At 42.6% G+C, this 21122-nt stretch overlaps 1 protein-coding gene across 1 annotated transcript in view; it reads left to right on the top strand.

Annotated features, from left to right (window-relative positions):
- The first annotated feature begins 1282 nt into the window (after positions 1 to 1282).
- Positions 1283 to 21122, top strand: part of CACNB4 (calcium voltage-gated channel auxiliary subunit beta 4) — a 259470-nt gene continuing 239630 nt past the window's right edge. Inside the window, exons 1-2 of the mRNA XM_036857323.1 lie at positions 1283 to 1453; positions 1680 to 1763. Coding sequence (XP_036713218.1) covers positions 1445 to 1453; positions 1680 to 1763 — 93 coding nt within the window. The 5' untranslated portion in view covers positions 1283 to 1444. The remainder of the gene's footprint in view (positions 1454 to 1679; positions 1764 to 21122) is intronic.

Genomic DNA, 21122 nt, shown 5'->3' with positions numbered 1-21122 from the left:
TACTAGAACCCAAAGTGACATGGGCTGATTTAGCAGTTTGAGATACTATGCAAATTTTATTGATGGATTTTTCTTGCAGTTACTGTAATTAAACGGGGTCTCTTTATTTTTGAATTCGCATATGTTTTTCTTCCCTCTTCTTGTTGCTTCAAATCCCTCTTCTCCACAATTCGCTTTTAATTTGATCTCAAATTAATCTCTAGTATGTTTTTGCAGGAGGAAACCAAGGGTTGCAACAACGGCAAAGATTGTGTATGATTTTAAAGATGAGTTTCCTCCCTTGAAAACAGATGTCCGCGTAGAAGTGGGAGGCACGTGGCCAACTCTTTAGCAGGTCTAACATGACCTTCAAAACTCCTTAGGGTATGCTGGTCTCCTGCGGGGCTGCATCCCCGTCAGACTCAGGCTGTCATAGTCTCCCTCGGCTGCCTGGATGTGTATGTCTTGGGGTTCTGAAGCTAGAGTTCACAAAACAATACAAAAACACCGACAAAAACCAAACCACAAAACCCCATGCCTTACCACCGTGGGCAGATGAGTGAAGTCGCGGAAGAAAGGTTCGACTCTTGCCCTTTTAAAATTCCAGTGCAGCAAACACACACACACACACACACACACACGCACACACACACCCGGGTCGGCTCTTCCCACTCCCTCACACTGCACCAGCGTCCCTCCCAAAGTCCTGATTCATGAACCGTGCCACCTTTGTCTCATTCTAAACTGTGCAGACTATTTTAATCTTCCCACCCCCATCCCAGATTACCCCCCTCCCTTTCTCCTCTGGAAAGCTCTGATGTAAGGCGCTCGCTAGGTGGGAGAGCGCTTCTCCCGATCGGCTCCGGTAGGCGAGATTCCGAGAAGCCCCCTCCGCACGACCTCCGCCTGCGGGGGCCGCTGCCCGGGACCCGGCTGCGGGCGCGGGGGAAGCGTCTCGGTCGCTTTAAGGTGTTGCGCTCTCAGAAGGGCGGGCAGGGAGCCCGGGAGCCGGCGCGGTCCCGGGAGCGGGTGGGGAAGTCCTGCCGCCCTCCCCTACCTCCCGCTTCCGAGCGTCCCGGGGCCTCGCCGCCCTCCGCCCACCGCGCACGGGCCGGCCATGCGGCTGTGAACCATGTCCTCCTACGCCAAGAACGGGACGGCGAACGGGCCGCGCTCCCCCACCTCGCAGGTACCGCCCCCTCCTCCCCCTCCTCCCCCCTCCTCGCCTGCCCTAGAGCGCCCCGCCTTCGCGCCCGGCGCGCCTGGCCCCCAGTCCTGGGAGTCTGAGGCCCCGCTCCCTCCCCCCTCCCCCCGAGTCCCTTCCTCCTCCGCCCCTCCTCTTTCTCCTCCTTCTCGTCCTCCTCCTTCTCACCTCGTCCGGGTCTCTGCGCTCCCGCTCCGGAGCCCGCAGCCTTCCCCAGCCCATGCCGGGGACTCGGACCCCGCACCCTGAGAGTCTTTGTTAATGGATGTGGTGGGTGCTCGCGGGCTGCTCTTCTCGGGCACCTTTTCAGCCGTCGAGGCTTGAGTGGGTGGGTGGGGTGGAGGCTGTATCTGGGGACCGCGGAGGAGACTTGGGTGCGGGCTCTGGGGGACCCCGGGGATCTGGTGTCCGGAGGCGGACTCTAGCCAGGGGTGGTCGCCCGGCTACACACTGCCGTCCTCACCGGGTTCTTTCTGGCTCCGTGTGTCGAGTCCAGGTGGCCCGAGGCACCACGACCCGGAGGAGCAGGTTGAAAAGATCCGATGGCAGCACCACTTCGACCAGCTTCATCCTCAGACAGGTAGGAGGCGGGCGCAGGGGAGCAGGTTGGGCAGGAAGCCGAACGCGCGGCGCGGGGTCAGGAAGCCGAGCGCGGCCCCCACGTGCGGGAGCGGCTGGTAACGTCTCCGCGCGTCGCTTTGCGGCCGCGGGCGGGAGCTCCGGCTGGTCCTTCACTCTTTGCCCCGGGTTCCCAAGTCTTCGGGTCCTGGGAAGTTAGTTTGTGGGTGTGGACACAAGCCGGCGGGGACCTAGTTTAGGTCAGGGACGTTGAATTTAAGAGTGGAAGCCATTTCTTTTTGCACCTTCGATGCGTGAGGAAGCGTCTTAAAGTCGTGTGACTTGACTTTGAGCGATCAGAGCCCCTGGGGCCGGACAACTGCTGTGATTCGGCTGAGAGAGGGCTCTTCTATTTTGTCGTATTTTGAATACTCTCCTTTGTCATCTCGGAGCTCTGGTCAAATGAAAGACACTTGGAACAGAAAGTTTGGTCTCGCTTTGGGACCTATTTGATTTGCTCAGTTAGGGAAAGACAGCCGGCTCTGGTTTAAATCGAAATAAGCGAAGGCCGGCCCTCAGTTTCTGGGGTCTCGGTGGTGCTACACTTAGTTTTTGTTTTCTTAGGGGTTGTTTTCTTCCGCGTGGTTCTAGTGCGTGTTGACCGTGCTAAAAATCGCCGGTTCCGCTGAATGCTGAGGTGCCTTTTACCTTGACACAGGAAATTGCTCCTTAATTTGCTGCAAAGAAACCACCCTTACATAGCTGCTGGGTGCTAGAGAGATCATGCAAAAGGGAATCACCTTGATCTCTCTTTGGAACGGAAACTGTCGAGGTGTGTTAGTTCGGGGTACCCTGGGAGGACTTTGGTCATCGCACCAAGACGTTTTTATCCCAAGGCTCCGCTGTGGGCTGCTGGAGTGACCTTGGGAAATTTTTTTCCCTCTGGGTCACTCAGATCATTGTGTAATGTGTTTTTAACCTATGATGGCAGCTGCAGTGTGTTTCTGTAGTGATTGTCATCAATTTAAACAGATTATCCATGACGAATTGGGTATTAGACTTAGAATTGGACTCAGACCTCTCCTAAAAAGTCCATAGAGCATATTTACATAATATTGATTACATAGGCATGCATTTTCTGCAGAAACAAATTATTCCTACTACTCTTTAATTGAGTGAGTACTAAGCATGTACATTTAAAAAATATATTTTGGATCCTGAATTCATTCGAAAGTGTATTCTATCCTTTTTGCAGTGCTTAGATTATTTACGTATTTAATAAAGCAAAAACATTCTTCATCTTTTACAAAAATTGAGTTAGGTGACTGAAATCTTGTTTATGTTATTTTGTAGGTGCCTATTTTTGGTAGTGTTTTATTATTGCAAATTCTTAGAAATACTAATTATACAGCAGTGTATTCCATGAGCTGTTTGACTAAAACTTTTGAGTTCAGCTACACCATCACTTCACTAATGTTTTATTCTTCCAAGCACAGAGCCATCAATATCCTTTGTAATATTCTTATTCTTTCCTCAGTTTAAATGAATAAGTGAGATAATGCATGTATAAGTTCTTGTTAAGTGTGCTGGTATGTGTTGGCTTAAAAATTTAAAAAGTATTCATGCTAAATAATTTTGAGAGTAATTTAAACCATTGCAGATTTTTGGAACAAATATATTTCATAAGTCTTTCTGAAAATAGGCTAGGATTTGTTGGTGTAATAAGATGGCCTAATTTAAATTCAGAAGCTAGCTGTGATTGTATTACATACACAATCTTAACTAATTTTTCTGCACAAAAATAATACATAATTTTTGTGAGCACTTACAGTTCGGTAAGCATCCTATATATGATCTTGTTTAAATGGCATAATGTAGACTTTGATAATGGCTACAATAAAATAACTGAGGGATTTTTATTTATTTGACAAGAGATTAAAAATGATTCCAAATGTAACTTTAACAGTGTATTTTGAAATTAAATTGAACAGTTTTCACCCAAATGTCAAAAAAGTATTTTTTTAAAAAGCACAACTGTTTATGTTACTACAGACTCATTATTTGTAGAGTGACCAGTGGTTTATTGTTTTCAAATTCTTGATGTATTTCACAATCTGTGTGATGCCTTTGCACATGAAGAAGATAGTGAGGATACCAATAAAAACAGTGCTGCTCATTTCTCTGCTATATCATTTACAGAGATGGGAGGGGGAAGATCTCACTTACTAAAAAAAAAAAAAAAAAAAAAAAAGGATGTGTTGAATCAGATGGGTAAATCTGGGCTGGTGGTAAAGAACAGAGGACAGCTGGCAAACTCATCAAATAGAACAGTGTTTATTCTCTGAGCTGGTAAAAAAATTTCAGTGTTCATGTGTGTGTATGCACAGATGAATATGTGTGCACACATGTACACATGTACACATGTGAGTTGGCCTGAAAATGAACAGACTGAGACAGAGAGCCTGCCTCTCCCCTGAGGACTGCTCACAAAGTCCCTCTGGCATCTTTGACCTTGTTTCCTGGTCTCCTAGATTGCTGCCCTCCACAATTTAGGAGGGATGGAGGTTTTGGAATGAATCCAGGGAGCAGCTAAATTATTTGTTTGAGGAAAAGTGAGAAGATTAAGTATTTTGCCACTGAAAGGAGAGAGAGCTAGAGGTGACCCAGTAATGATCTTCAAAATGTACACAAAGATGGGACTTCCCTGGCGGTCCAGTGGTTAAGACTCTGCGCCTCCCCTTCAGGGGTCTCGGGTTGATCCTTGGTTGGGGAACTCTGATCCCATATGCTGTGCGGTGCAGCCAAAAAAAAAAAAAAGTACACAAAGACGTTCTTTGGAAATGTGATGGGCTGTTGTCAGTCTTCACTGAGGATGAAACTCGAGAATTGGCTACAATTAGAAAGGAATGATGCTTTTACAGCAAGACTTTCCGAAGAGTGTTGATATCATTGGAATGGCTTTCCAAGTAAGGCTGTAGAATTTTCTCTCAGGAGATTACTTTCGACAGGCTATTTATGAATGGATTGTTTATTCATGTTTAACATTTTTAGGAAACACATTAAATATTTGCTATGTGCCTAACACTGCACTAGATGTTGTGGAATAGAAATGAAAAGAAGAATGAGACACAGCTTCTGTACCCAAAGGATTTTATGATCTAGTTATGGAGACATAGATGTATACAAATAATACGGTGAAATGGAGTAAGGAATTAGGGTGTCTGCAGAATGCCCATGTGTGCTAAGTATATGAAATACCCATGAGTGGCACTGTGCATACAGTTTGTGTGGTAGAATGCTACAGGTTATTCTCACTGGGGTTACTCCCACTTTTCTCCCCACTGGGGTTCGAAGGAAAATCTGATCAGAGTGAGGTCAGTTTGTTGACCTCTCCTTGTTAAGTCTGCCTTTATGAGAACTGCAGAGTCTTACAAGGCCTGGCTCCTAACAGCTTCCAGCCTCATCTTAAGCCATGATCTCTAAGCTCTGGACACAAATCTTGAACACACCACCCTCCCTCCTGCCGTAGGCCCTTTGCACATGCTGAGTTGTCTGTGTGGAGGGCTCTTGCTCTCCCTTCTGCCTAGTTGATTTTTTAATCTTCCTTGAGACCTAAGTTTAGTCTTCACTTCTTTTTCTAACCTCCCTGTTAAGGTTAGTTCCTTAACCGTGTACCTCATCCCAGAGTGCATTGTGCCAGTTCTCAATAGTACCATCACTATTTATTTAACATTGCATTATTTAACATGTAATTAGATATTTTTGTTAATGTCTGTCTCCCTATCCAGATAACAAGTTCCACTAGGGCAGGGACATGTTTGTATTTGGTCTCCTTTTTGTCCTCAGCACTTAGCATAGTAGATGTTCAGTAAATACTCATTTGATTGAATGAAGGAGTGGATGAATGGAGGACTAGCTTGATATATTTTAGACGTGAGGTTCTGCTCCAATATTAAACTCTTTGTTTAATCTGGAGAAATTGCCTCCTAACAAACCTCCCCCAAATTTAGTGACTTAAAGCAACAACATTTAAAAGAAAGTCTGTGTACTGGGCAGACACAGTTCTTCTTTGTGTGATGTTACCTGGGTACTGGGAAGGCTGAAATGTCTAAGACAGCCTCACGCGTGTGGTTGGTGGTTGGTGCTGGCTGCTGACTGAGAACTCAGGTAAGATTTTGGCAGAGGGCTCACTTTTCCTCTACCTGGGCCTCTCAGCATGGTTGCTTGAGCTTCCTCCCAACATGGTGGCTAGGTACCAAGCAGGACCATCCCAAGAAGCAAAGGCTGAAGCTGCAGACTTTATAAGACCTGGTATCAAAAGCTATATGACATCACTTCTGTTGCAATCTCTAAGTCAAAACAAATCAAAGGGGTAGCCCAGTTTCAAAGGGAGGGGAAATAGACTCTATCTTTTGATGGGGTGTGTCAAGGTCACCTTACAAAGGAGCACATAGAATGGAAGATATTGTTGCAGCCATCTTTGGAACCATCTACCTTAAAGCAAGGTTCCTTCTGTTTTTTTAGATTATGCTAATCAGATGATCATTACAATAATTCAGTGAACCCACACTGTACATAGAGATCTAAAACACATTCAGATACTAAGTTGATACTATAATAAAACAGGTTGGCAAAAATATTCTTTGGGTTCTAATTTGAGCACTGGTTATAGACACATTTCTCTGATGAAATGCAGATTCATCAACAGAAGGTATATGCTTTGTGCATAGCTCTAAGAATAATCATACACTTGGAGTCATGCGTATATGCAAAATTTATCCATAAGCTTAGAATCACAGAATTATAGAACCGGAAGAGATTGTGGAGGGAAAGTACTTTGATTCCCCATTTTCAGATGAATGAAACACAGACCCAAGGACCTAAAGCCCTTACCAAGGTCACATCAACAGATAGTGGCAGAACAGAGACAGGAGACCCCCACTCAGATTCTACAGTTTTTCCACCACAACACACTTCATCCCTGAATAATCAAGACAGGCACACAAACACACATAGATGTGGACACATGAAAGGACTTACTCCTCTTAGAGCCTAGAAATATTCCTAGTTTATATGGTTACTGTGAAGAGCAAAGCAACCACTGAAGAATCTGCAGACTGTAGTTTTTTCCCAGTTTTATCATGGGATGGAATTTTTGTTTGCATGGTTCACGGTTCATGGAGGTTTGTTTGTTTGTTTACTTACTAACATACTAGTGATTGTATTAGCCCGTCTAACCAGAAGATGAAACTACTTGAGTTTTTACAGCTGAGGGACTTGAATTATAGAGACATGATTAAACAGATGAGGGGAGGGCTTAAAAGCTAAACCTAGAGGTTAGCAACAGCAGGAAGCTGCTCTCACCTCTAGGTACAAGGACAAGGGGAGGAGACTGTAACTAGAACCCAGGGGCCAAAACCACCTGGTAGGTGCTGGCACCAGTGAGGTACTGTTTGTAGGAGCGAGAGACACAGAGGAGATGCAGCCTCTGCCAGAGAAGCCACTTGAGGTGGAGAAAATGGGGAGAAGTACTCTGGCTTCTCCTTTCTTGTGCTCCCCACCCCTGCCTTGCCTCCCACTGTCTGACCTGGACACCAGCTGACATGGGAGTCTGGGAAACAACCTGCGGGCCATGGGCCCCCTGAGACAGAAAGCAGAGCAGAAAAAGGAGAGGATGAATCTGAGGAAAACAGGCCAGGACTGGCACGACTATTATTATATTTTAGCTGCCTGGAAGATAATAATGAATCATTTTCATCAGCAAAATTGGAGGCTTTTACTTGCTCTGTAAGTCGACCGTCCTTGCTAAATGATATAATCCAGTGACAGTGAACTTTCAGGAAAAGTTTACACCTATTTCCTTTGTGAATTCTATCCGGAATGCATCTTCCCAAATTGAGATCTGATAGAGCAAAAAAGAACTCTGCCTCTGTGGCAAACTGTGCTTCGTTCTGGCTCTTGGGCTTGAATAAATGGAACTGAATTTATGAAGCTTCTTTCTGATTGAGAAATCTAATTACTAGGCAGCTAACCAGTTAAGCAGTCGTTTTTTCTTTTCTCCGAGTTTCTGTTCTTGGCGTGCAGAGTTCCCGAAATCTCATTTTTTATAGAATAAAGAACTATTTATCCTTCAGTTTAGGTTGATAAGATGTTATTGAAGCTTACATAAATTCTGATTCAAATTTTAATGCTTCTAGAAAATTATAGGACGCCACGTGAAAATGAAGCTGAAAATGACCTTGGCTTTGCTGTGGCCCTCTCCCTGTAATTATTCCACGTGCTGCCCCAGACAATGCTGTTATCAAGGAGCAGGGACTGTTTCTTCATCAAGGGAAAAAGCAAGGGCAGAGCTGAAGAGAATGTAGTTTTGTCTACAAACTACGGGTTGTAGCTAGTTGTAGAAATGAGTCTCTTCGCTCCGGATGAGCTTACTAACTCAGTGGGGTTAGCTGGGCCCAGCAGGTCGAGTTCTAACCCATCTTTTCTGGCTGAGGTTGTGACGTTGTCCAAGCTCATCATTGTCCTCTGAGTCTGGTCCTTTCTTGGTCTTATTTCTGCAGCTCAGATTCAGAAGAAAGCATAAGCCCTAACCAGGGTGAGTGGGCTTGCACCTCACTCAGATTCACTGAAGACCCCAGGAAATGTCCACAGACTCGTGGGGAGTGGAGCGTGCAGGCCGCATTCCATGTTTGGCCTCTGCAATGCTTTGGAGAGGAGTGCTTCCTAGAACAGCGCCACCCTCTCTGCTTGCTCGCCCTTTTCAGCCAGAGTGTGTGTGTGTGTGTGTGTGTGTGTGTGTGTGTGTGTGAGAGAGAGAGAGAGAGAGAGAGAGAAGGACCATCTGAGCCCCTGCCCGGTATAGGCAGAGCCCCTGGATGGTGTTCACTTCCTTTGAGTCCAGGGCGTTGCACCAGTATTTCCCCGGTGGGCTGTGCAAAGCACTTCCTTACCGTCCCCAATCACACATTCTCTTGATAATACCTCTCCAGATTAGAATCCATCAAATTGATAAGTTTCAAGAAGAGCTAGGCTGTTATCTGTAAAGAACCCCAATAAAACCCCATTCTGATTTAAACAGCCAGTATGGTCCTGCCTTCACACAGTTACATGTCCTCATTCTCCCTGAGCCAGGAAAACATAGAGGTAGAACACGCACTCTTTGTTCTAGAAGAGTGTAAGTTATGAACTTGACTACAGAGCGACACGTCAGGCATTTTACATGGATTCAGCCATGTGCACGGGGTCAGGGAGGGGGGTAGGGTGAGAACTAGAAGCCTGAACTAATGAAGAGGCTTAATTACAGATTCAATTTTAAGGGAATAGTTTTATTGCTTTCAAGTAACAATAATGACAAGCTGTGTGCTTCGGTAGCCCGCCCTTCAGAAAGCGAGAAGGCTGATGAATTACCAACACCTGGCTTGAATATAGATAGTGCTTTGAAATTCCTTGAAGACGGTTTTCATTTTAACTAGAAAAACATGCCCCTCTCTAAACTTTCCTACTTTCTTTGCTATATCCTTTCTTATTACACCCATAAACAGAGCAGAGGTAATTACTTGAATCCAAAGGATGACATTCAGCATTGTGCTTTATGTACTGAAAGTATAAGTTAGATGGGGCCATAAAACTTGAGAGACATCTGCTGAATCTTTCTGATCATTTTCACTGTAATCATTGGATGACAAAGTGTGCCTATTTTATTTCTCATTTTATGTTCTTTCCTGTTGGTGGAGGTATCTTTCTCCAGGGCTGCAATTTAAATTGCTGGAGCAGAAGTCTTTGTTTTGAGAGGAAATATTTTGTAAACAAACTTGAAAAGAATCTGCATTTTTTTCAGGTAGTCAGAATCACTAGAAATGGTAAACTTTTGTAGTGCTCACTGTGTCTGAATGTTATGATATTATTTTTTAACTCCTTAGGACATTTTTTTTTTCAATTTCTTTTTTGATGCAGGAAAGACCAATGGTAATGGAAATGCATAATAACTCACGTAGATGAATTTATCGTCCTGGCCCACTTCCTTCTCCAGTGGCCTAGTGCTAGGGTAACAGCTCAAAGGCTGATTATGTTTCCAAATCAAACAAGTGGACAAAATCCTCACTGTTAAGGTTGGAATGCTTTATGGTCACAGCTTTCTTATTTGGCCTCTTTGTGTGTGTGAGTGGAACAGAAATGAGGAAGTCATTCTTTCAGGAATTCAGAGGCTGTATTCTGTTATCACCGTAATCTAATTTTCGAACATTTTCATCACCCCCAAAAAAAACCTTGTAACCATTAGCTGTCATTCCCCAACCTCCTCCCCACCCCCAGCCCTAGGCAACCACTGATCTACTGTGTCTATAGATTTGCCTGTTCTGGACATTTCATTCCAAATTACATTCATGTAACTGGAGTCATACAATAATAAGTAATCTTTTGTGACTGGTTTTGGATTATTTCATTAGCATATTCTCTACACCAGTCTGAAGGTTTCCAGTCGTAGCCCCTGGTCTAAATGCAAATGTTGGCCTGCCTGTGGAAAGAGACTTGCCTTTCCTTAAGCCTAGATCCAGACAGCACTTCAAGTCATGGTGTTGAATTGGGTGGATCCTATTTGTATTTATTTTGGAATTGCAGTGTCAGGTCATAAAGCTGAATTTGGGGGGGAGGGGTAAAACTATTTGACCTGCATGGAAATCAAATCCCTACCCTTGGCCTCCTTGTCATCAAGACTGAACAAAACTGAGTGACTCATCTATAGAAGGGATTTATGAAATACGATGAGATCGACAGGATTAAAGAAAAATGTCAGGATTAAAGAAAAGTGATCAATGCCATCATTTTCAATAATTTTTAGTGATAGAAATGTCTTGGGTACTTACAATTCAAATTACTTCTTTTATTTTATCTAGATGTTTGTGATAACTCAGCTTTGGTAATTATATTTCTTCCTTGAGAGATACAATTAAGGAGAAAGCAGAGTGCTTGAGTCCCAAGCTAAGTACAATATTTATGAGAATTATTGGGTGTATAAAACTGTACTTTCTATGTGGCAGGTGCTGCTCAATTATATTTGAGCACTTCCCTGGGGGACAAAAGTCAATTATCAACATAGTCGTGTGGGAGAGAAATAGGTCAGCTGCAAACATTCTCTGCTAATTTCAGAAAGCTTGAGGGGTGATTTCTTTTGGGGGATTTTTTTTTATTATTCCTTTGGTTGTTGTAGGAAGACCTTCTGATTAGGGAAGGCTCGGTTTTTCATTTGGGTGTCTTATTCAGTTACTTTACTGTGAATATTTCTTTTGATCATGTAAAATGAAAATTAAACAAAACAGTATCTTTTAAAAAACTGTCAAATCTACATTGTAAGAATAATGTGTACCATGGGTATTATTATTACTGTTTCTTATACATTAGTAGAGATGCTCAGGCTTTAAACTCACCTGGTAAAATGCAAATTTCATATTTGCAAGTATTTCGTTTAATAGTTCTGTTACATAGGAAGCGTAAAAAGTGTTAATTGTTAAAAAAGGAAGGATACTGGTGTTTTTTAAATGCATAATTCAGTGACATTAAGTCCATTCGCTGGTGTCATTTTTATTTCATTTTACTTTATTTTTTTATAAATTTTATTTATTTATTTATTTATTGGCTGCGTTGGGTCTTCATTGCTGCGTGCAGGTTTTCTCTAGTTGCAGTGAGCAAGGGCTGCTCCTCATTGCGGTGCACGGGCTTCTCATCGCGGAGGCTTCTCTTGTTGCGGAGCACAGGCTCTAGGCGTGAGGGCTTCAGTAGTTGTGGCGCATGGGCTTAGTTGCTCCGCGGCATGTGGGATCTTCCTGGACGAGGGCTTGAACCCGTGTCCCCTGCATCGGCAGGCGGATTCTTAACCACTGCGCCACCAGGGAAGTCCTGCTGTCATTTAAAAAATGAGTGTGGCAGGTTATTTAAAAAGTGCAGACCAGACAAAACTTAAATATATCCTACTTCAAAATACACTAAAAATGTCCGCCATTGTCCAGGCCCCCAAACACAGCTGTGACCTTGTTTGAAGCCACAACAACGGCAGCAGGAAACCGGCCCTGGAGCACGTCACAGTGCTGTGGGGACTGCAGTTGGGCAGAACCAGGAGGTACTGTGGATGCCCAGCCGACCCCCAGGCTGGGTGCGGAGAGGTGGATGGGAATAGGTTGGGGCCCTGCCCCAGAACACTTGTTTTCTTCTTCCTCCACTGTCTGAAATCCAAACAGTTTCTAGATGATTTGGGTTAACGAGCAGCCTATTTTAAAACTGTGAACGTTCCTGGGAGTCCTAAGGGGCTCTCGTCACTCATCTGTGATCGTGGTTTGACTTACTGCCTGCAGGTAAGCTCATTTCACTCTTGTCCCCAAGCCCACCTCAACAAGGCGGACGGCTCCCAACAAAGACCCCAGTCTCCCTGGGTCTCTTTGTCCTTTCACACCTGTGTTCTCCCCTTACTTTCCCTTACTTTCCCCCCGACCCGGCCCTGCTACAAGCACACCTGCCCAGATGCAGACTCAACCCCTGCTCTCTTCCCTCACCCCCTCAGTCGTGCCATTCCTTTCTCCTTGAAGAAGGTCTCACCATTTTCACTTGATCTTTCCATCTGTTAAACCCTTCTAGAACCTTCTCCTCCATGAAGTTCTGTGATACGGCTCCAGGTCTCCTTCTCTGGCACTCCCTGACATTCTGTTTTGACCGTTCCCTATTAAATTCTCCTTTGTGTAACCTGAAGAACCCCGTGCCCCACCAGCCTGTGGGTCTATGTGGCCATTGTCACTAACTAATCACGTGGCGCAAGAGGAAGGAGGAGCAGCTTGGAAAGGAAGTCTTGATGTAGAGACACTGATAATGTCCATTTTGCTTGTTCACCTCTCCTAGCTGTAGACAGAGGACTGCAACGCCTTGTCTCCTAATAGCCTGCCCATTATCTCTGAGTCAAGGGGGTGATCACGACTCTGTCCCTCGTTGAGCTCGGCTGCCACAAGCCTTTGAAGGAGGTTATTCCCGCTGCAGTTGCTCTGCTTCATCTGAGGACACTGCTTCCTTCTTACTAAGATGCTGCTTCTCAGGCAAAATCTCCAAGGTGACAGACAGCACTATACTCTTCAGCCTCTCTGGACAAGTTGTGTTCCAGACTTCCTCAACTCTGGGTCACACTCTGAACCCTGGGCCCTCGAGTGGCACTTGCTGTGCCCTGCATCTCACATGTCCCCTTGTAAAGCCAGCTTCTGTGCTTTCAGCCCGCATCTCACTGTAGGGTTACACTAGGAAACAGACGTCATTCTGCCTCTGCCCCAGGACTGTACACAAAACTTGCTTCGAACAGCGACTCTCCCACCCAGGCATACGTGTTGACCTGTACAGTTTGATGTAGCCAGAGCCAAACTTCGAATCCCCTATTGGTCTCATTGATAATATACTAATAGTAATTTATGTATTTTTTCTTTATTTTTGTTTTATGAATTTGAATGGGGGTGCGAATAGAAAAAATAAGAGGAAAGAGGAAGGTAATACTGGGGCCTGAAGCACTTTGGGAGTTAGTGCAGGCCTGGGTTGGATATCAGAATGGAGACCTTGGGACAGAGAAGGAGGGCACTGGGTGCCTGGAGAGAAAAACAGTGGCTGGTGGGAGATGGTTTCAGAAAGGGAAGTGAATGAGGAACACACTTTGTTTATTTCAGACTTTGTTCTGGAACTGTATCTGTTGGGAATCTTTCAGTTGCAAATAAAACTCAATGCAATTGGCTAAGGCAAAGTAGAGAATTACCGGCTTATGCTAGTGAAAAGTTCAGGAGTACGTCTGGCCAGCTTCAGGTGTGGCTTGTTCCAGTTCATGACTTCATCAGGGCTTCTGTTCCCTTTCTCGGCAGTTCTTCCAGTACTGCATGCTCTTCTGTGCTCAGTTCTGTGTGCTGGCTCAGGCCTCGGTTTGGCATTTGTCATGGTGGCAGCAGTGGCCACAGTGGCTCAGGGTCTCCCATTCACCCACTCCCCTGTTCAGAGGAAGAGCTAGCTCTCTTATGGTAGCTCCAGCAAAAAAGAAAAGAAGGTTTTGTTTGTTTGTTTTCAGAGGTACCACCCTCCCTCTGAAACAACACAATATACACACACACATACACACACATATACTTCTTGAATCTCATTGGCCTGAAATGGCTCGTGAACCAGTACTGGGGCCAGGGGACTGCCTGAAGCCAGTGGTTGGCCACTCCTGGAGATGAAATTGGGGTCAGCCCCACTAAGGCTGAGAATGGGGAGGACCAGTTCCCTAAGGGAATTTGGGAGCTAGTGGTAGACGGAGGGGAAAATGGATGTTGCAGAAGCAATTAATCAGACATTTACTCAAGGAAGGACCCTCAGGTGGACCCAGGCAAGGTGGTGGTGTTCCTTCCTTCTCTTCCTTCTTGTATTACGTTTCATCCACTTCATGGGTTAAATAAGAATTTTTAAAAAATTGTGTTAAATACATATAACATAAAATTGAACATCGTAACCATTTTTCAGCGTACAGTTCAGTGATGTTAAGTACATTCTCACTGTTGTATTATCATCACCACCACCCATCCTAATTATAATTTTGTAGGGAGTCTAATGTTCTGTTGTAACATTGTTTCTTAATGAGAAAATATGTACCAAATTTCAAATAACTGACTAAACAATGAATTTATGGGACACCACCCAAGTATTAATACAGGAGTGGCTACCTAAATTAATATTTCTCAAGGGCCTCTGTTTTCCAGTCTGCAAAATGGGGGTTTGAGTGGCGTGGACTAGATGACCTCTGAGGTTCCTTCAGTCTCTAGTATTATAGAGCTTCACGTCTGTGTCTACAGATGTGTGTGGTCAGTTCATACATCTTGGTAGAAGACACTATATTCTGTAGTTTTTGAGGAAGTCCAGTGACACTTAGCCGCTGAGATGAACTCATAAAACATAGGGTCATTCAATATCAAATATTGTTGAAAGTATTAGATGAAGGCATTCTTTGTAGAATGTAGCAAAGAGATGATGCGGAAAGGTTTACAAGAGGAAAGATAATTTTGGATAGAGCTGGAATTTATAACTCTTTCAGGCATGTGCATACAGCCTGAAAGGATCTGCAAAGAATAGAGTGGGTTGTCAAGAATGAGATATTTGTGAAATGTGGTGAGATGGTTCTCAGATGTGCATCCTGGAAGCTATTAAGAGGAAGTCAGCTGAGAAGTAGTGTAGCTCCTGCTATTATGATGATTACAGCCACCAGGAAGAGCAGTAGCTAATGGGGCTTAAATTTATAATAAAGAATAACAAAAGTTGCCATATGGAAACTTTGCTGAAGGTGAGTGGAACCACAAGTTTGATTCTTATCATTTGAAAACACTGCATTAGGAGCTTTCAGTACTGACTTTCCTGCGTATCCCTAGTTTCATAGGGGCAGGATATTTAGCATTTGTAGTTCAGCATGGTTCCCCATATTCCAATAAATGAGGCAGGAATTTCTGTTTTTAAGTGACATTAACTATTTAATAAGTAGGCTTTGGTGGATATTTTTATAGAACTTCGTGTGTTCAAGTTGCCAGGGTAAGCTGGTGCGCTTGATTGTTTTCCTTCTCATTCCTCTTCCAGTCAGTGGCACATGCTCCTTATTTATTATTTAAAAAATATGTTTACATCCTGGCTTGTTCTGGAAACGACTTAAGTTAGCTTGTATGATATCACAACTGAAGAAAATGAACTAAGGCGAAAATAAGGCTAAGATGGTGTGCCAGTAAAATCCGAGTCACTTGTTAGTTGGGGGCCTCCAGTTTGACTCTGAACTTTCTAGGACCTTCCCAGAGAGGAAAGCAAGGTCATTTACAGGATTTAGGATGTCCAAGGGTAAAAGTACACTTGTGGTTTAGGAGAAGCACAAATACCTCCCACTCTGAGACGAGAGAGAAGTTTCTCATAGAGTTGAGAGTGTGTAAGATAGTAAATTAAACCCTGATGTGACACCTTATCATTATTCTGGAGTTGTTTTTTTACTGATATCATTTACTATACAGATAATGTCCCTCATCGTGCTGGAGTATAGTTCAATAAAAGCAATTATGTGGGAGCCGTTGCTATATCATTCACAGATGTCTGTAATTCTCAACGTTGGCTGCATATTAGAATCACCAGGGAAGTATATTAAAATCCCCATGCCAGGCCGCACTCCAGCCTCATTAAATCAGGATTTCTGGATGTAGAACTCAGGCATCAGTATTTTTCAAATCACTTCACATGATGGATGTGCTTTTCTGGACTCATGTAATCCAGGTAAGGTTGTTTTTTTTTTTTTAACATCTTTATTGGAGTATAATTGCTTTACAATGTCATGTTAGTTTCTGCTCTATAACAAAGTTAATCAGCTATATGTATACATATATCCCCATATCCCCTCCCTTTTGCGCCTCCCTCCCAACCCTCTTGGTGGTCACAAAGCACCGAGCTGATCTCCCCGTGCGATGCAGCTGCTTCACACTAGCTATCTATTTTACATTTGATAGTGTATATATGTCAATGCCACTCTCTCACTTAGTCCCAGCTTACCTTTCCCCCGCCCTGTGTACTCAAGTCCATTCTCTACGTCTGTGTCTTTATTCCTGTCCTGCCCCTAGGTTCATCAGAACCACTTTTTTTTTTTTTAAGATTCCATACATATGTGTTAGCATATGGTATTTATTTTTCTCTTTTTTTTTTTTTAAACATCTTTATTGAAGTATAATTGCCTTACAATGGTGTGTTAGCTTCTGCTTTATAACAAAGTAAATCAGTTAAACATATACAATATGTTCCCATTTCTCTTCCCTCTTGCATCTCCCTCCCTCCCACCCTCCCCATCCCACCCCTCTAGGTGGTCACAAAGCACCGAGCTGATCTCCCTGTGCTATGCGGCTGCTTCTCACTAGCTATCTATTTTACATTTGGTAGTGTCTATATGTCCATGACACTCTCTTACCCTGTCACATCTCACCCCACCCCCTCCCCATATCCTCAAGTCCATTCTCTAGTAGGTCTGTGTCTTTATTCCCGTCTTGCCACTAGGTTCTTCATGGCCTTTTTTTTCCTTAGATTCCGTATATATGTGTTAGCATACTGTATTTGTTTTTCTCTTTCTGACTTACTTCACTCTGTATGACAGACTCTAACTCCATCCACCTCATTACAAATACCTCCATTTCATTTCTTTTTATGGCTGAGTAATATTCCATTGTATATATGTGCCACATCTTCTTTATCCATTCATCTGTCGATGGACATTTAGGTTGCTTCCATGTCCTGGCTATTGTAAAAAGAGCTGCAATGAACATTTTGGTACATGACTCTTTTTGACCTATGGTTTTCTCAGGGTATATGCCCAGTAGTGGGATTGCTGGGTCGTATGGTAGTTCTATTTGTAGTTTTTTAAGGAACCTCCATACTGTTCTCCATAGTGGCTGTATCAATTTACATTCCCACCAAGAGTGCAAGAGTATTCCCTTTCCTCCACACCCTCTCCAGCATTTATTGTTTCTAGATTTTTTGATGATGGCCATTCTGACCGGTGTGAGATGATATCTCATTGTAGTTTTGATTTGCATTTCTCTAATGATTAATGATGTTGAGCATTCTTTCATGTGTCTGTAGGCCATCTGTATATCTTCTTTGGAGAAATGTCTATTTAGGTCTTCTGCCCATTTTTGGATTGGGTTGTTCGTTTTTTTGTTATTGAGCTGCATGAGCTGCTTGTAAATCTTGGAGATTAATCCTTTGTCAGCTGCTTCATTTGCAAATATTTTCTCCCATTCTGAGGGTTGTCTTTTGGTCTTGTTTATGGTTTCCTTTGCTGTGCAAAAGCTTTTAAGTTTCATTAGGTCCCATTTGTTTATTTGTGTTCTTATTTCCATTTCTCTGGGAGCTGGGTCAAAAAGAATCTTGCTGTGATGTATGTCATAGAGTGTTCTGCCTATGTTTTCCTCTAAGAGTTTGATAGTGTCTGCCCTTACACTTAGGTCTTTAATCCATTTTGAGTTTATTTTTGTGCATGGTGTCAGGGAGTGTTCTAATTTCATACTTTTACATGTACCTGTCCAATTTTCCCAGCACCACTTATTGAAGAGGCTGTCTTTTCTCCACTGTATATGCTTGCCTCCTATATCAAAGATAAGGTGACCATATGTGTGTGGGTTTATCTCTGGGCTTTCTATCCTGTTCCATTGATCTATATTTCTGTTTTTGTGCCAGTACCAAACTGTCTTGATTACTGAAGCTTTGTAATATAGTCTGAAGTCAGGGAGCCTGATTCCCCCAGCTCCATTTTTCATTCTCAAGATTGCTTTGGCTATTCGGGGTCTTTTGTGTTTCCATACAAATTGTGAAATTTTTTGTTCTAGTTCTGTGAAAAATGCCAGTGGTAGTTTGATAGGGATTGCATTGAATCTGTAGATTGCTTTGGGTAGTAGAGTCATTTTCACAATGTTGATTCTTCCAATCCAGGAACATGGTATATCTCTCCATCTATTTGTATCATCTTTAATTTCTTTCATCAGTGTCTTATAATTTTCTGCATACAGGTCTTTTGTCTCCTTAGGTAGGTTTATTCCTAGATATTTTATTCTTTTTGTTGCAGTGGTAAACCGGAGTGTTTTCTTAATTTCACTTTCAGATTTTTCGTCATTAGTGTATAGAAATGCAAGAGATTTCTGTGCATTAAGTTTGTATCCTGCTACTTTACCAAATTCATTGATAAGCTCTAGGAGTTTTCTGGTAGCATCTTTAGGATTCTCTATGTATAGTATCATGTCATCTGCAAATAGTGACAGCTTTACTTCTTCTTTTCCGATATTTGGATTCCTTTTATTTCTTTGTCTTCTCTGATTGCTGTGGCTAACACTTCCAAAACTATGTTGAATAATAGTGGTGAGAGTGGGCAACCTTGTCTTGTTCCTGATCTTAGTGGAAATGGTTTCAGTTTTTCACCATTGAGGACAATGTTGGCTGTGGGTTTGTCATATATGGCCTTTATTATGTTGAGGAAATTTCCCTCTATACCTACTTTCTGCAGGGCTTTTATCATAAATGGGTGTTGAATTTTGTCGAAAGCTTTCTCTGCATCTATTGAGATGATCATATGGTTTTTCTCCTTCAATTTGTTAATATGGTGTATCACGTTGATTGATTTGCGTATGTTGAAGAATCCTTGCATTCCTGGGATAAACCCCACTTGATCATGGTGTATGATCCTTTTAATGTGCTGTTGGATTCTGTTTGCTAGTATTTTGTTGAGGATTTTTGCATCTATGTTCATCAGTGATATTGGCCTGTAGTTTTCTTTCTTTGTGACATCTTTGTCTGGTTTTGGTATCAGGGTGATGGTGGCCTCGTAGAATGAGTTTGGGAGTGTTCCTCCCTCTGCAATATTTTGGAAGAGTTTGAGAAGGATAGGTGTTAGCTCTTCTCTAAATGTTTGATAGAATTCGCCTGTGAAGCCATCTGGTCCTGGGCTTTTGTTTGTTGGAAGGTTTTTAATCACAGTTTCAATTTCAGTGCTTGTGATTGGTCTGTTCATATTTTCTATTTCTTCCTGGTTCAGTCTCGGCAGTTTGTGCATTTCTAAGAATCTGTCCATTTCTTCCAGGTTGTCCATTTTATTGGCATAGAGTTGCTTGTAGTAATCTCTCATGATCTTTTTGTATTTCTGCAGTGTCAGTGGTTACTTCTCCTTTTTCATTTCTAATTCTATTGATTTGAGTCTTCTCCCTTTTTCTCTTGATGAGTCTGGCTAATGGTTTATCAATTTTGTTTATCTTCTCAAAGAACCAGCTTTTAGTTTCATTGATTTTTGCTATTGTTTCCTTCATTTCTTTTTCATTTATTTCTGACCTAATCTTTATGATTTCTTTCCTTCTGCTGGCTTTGGGGTTTTTTTGTTCTTCTTTCTCTAATTGCTTTAGGTGCAAGGTTAGGTTGTTTATTCGAGATGTTTCTTGTTTCTTGAGGTAGGCTTGTATTGCTATAAACTTCCCTCTTAGCACTGCTTTTGCTGCGTCCCATAGGTTTTGGGTCGTCGTATCTCCATTGTCATTTGTTTCTAGGTATTTTTTGATTTCCCCTTTGATTTCTTCAGTGATCACTTCGTTATTAAGTAGTGTATTGTGTAGCCTCCATGTGTTTGTATTTTTTACAGATCTTTTCCTGTAATTGATATCTAGTCTCATAGCGTTGTGGTCGGAAAAGATACTTGATACGATTTCAATATTCTTAAATTTACCAAGGCTTGATTTGTGACCCAAGATATGATCTATCCTGGAGAATGTTCCATGAGCACTTGAGAAAAATGTGTGTTCTGTTGTTTTTGGGTGGAATGTCCTATAAATATCAATTAAGTCCATCTTGTTTAATGTATCATTTAAAGCTTGTGTTTCCTTATTTATTTTCATTTTGGATGATCTGTCCATTGGTGAAAGTGGGGTGTTAAAGTCCCCTACTATGATTGTGTTGCTGTCGATTTCCCCTTTTATGGCTGTTAGTATTTGCCTTATGTATTGAGGTGCTCCTATGTTGGGTGCATAAATATCTATTTTTCTCTTTCTGACTTATTTCACTCTGTATGACAGACTCTAGGTCCATCCACCTCACTACAAATAACTCAATTTTGTTTCTTTTTATGGCTGAGTAATATTCCGTTGTAGATATGTGCCACATCTTCTTTATCCATTCATCTGTCGATGGACACTTAGGTTGCTTCCATGTCCTGGCTATTGTAAACAGAGCTGCAGTGAACATTGTGAAACATGACTCTCTTTGCATTATGGTTTTCTCAGGGTATATGCCCAGTAGTGGGATTGCTGGGTCATATGGTAGTTCTATTTTTAGTTTTCTAAGGAACCTCCATACTATTCTCCATAGTGGTTGTATCAGTTTACATTCCCACCAACAGTGCAAGAGGATTCCCTTTTCTCCACACCCTCTCCAGCATTTATTGTTTGTAGATGTTTTTGATGATGGCCATTCTGACTGGTGTGAGGTGATACCTTATTGTAGTTTTGATTTGCATTTCTCTAATGATTAGTGATGTTGAGCATCCTTTCATGTGTTTGTTGGCCATCTGTATATCTTCTTTGGACAAATGTCTATTTAGATCTTCTGCCCATTTTTGGATTAAGTTGTTTGTTTTTTTGATATTGAGCTGCATGAGCTGCTTGTATATTTTGGAGATTAATCCTTTGTCAGTTGCTTTGTTTGCAAGTATTTTCTCCCATTCTGAGGGTTGCCTTTTCATCTTGTTTATGGTTTCCTTTGCTGTGCAAAAGCTTTTAAGTTTCATTAGGTCCCATTTGTTTACTTTTGTTTTTATTTCCATTTCCCTAGGAGGTGGGTTAAAAAGGATCTTGCT

The sequence above is a fragment of the Balaenoptera musculus genome, chromosome 7 (genome assembly GCF_009873245.2).
Source record: "Balaenoptera musculus isolate JJ_BM4_2016_0621 chromosome 7, mBalMus1.pri.v3, whole genome shotgun sequence".
NCBI classification, from domain to species: Eukaryota; Metazoa; Chordata; class Mammalia; order Artiodactyla; family Balaenopteridae; genus Balaenoptera; species Balaenoptera musculus.
Note: the sequence above shows the minus strand (reverse complement) of the source record. Positions and strands in the feature narration are given on the sequence as shown.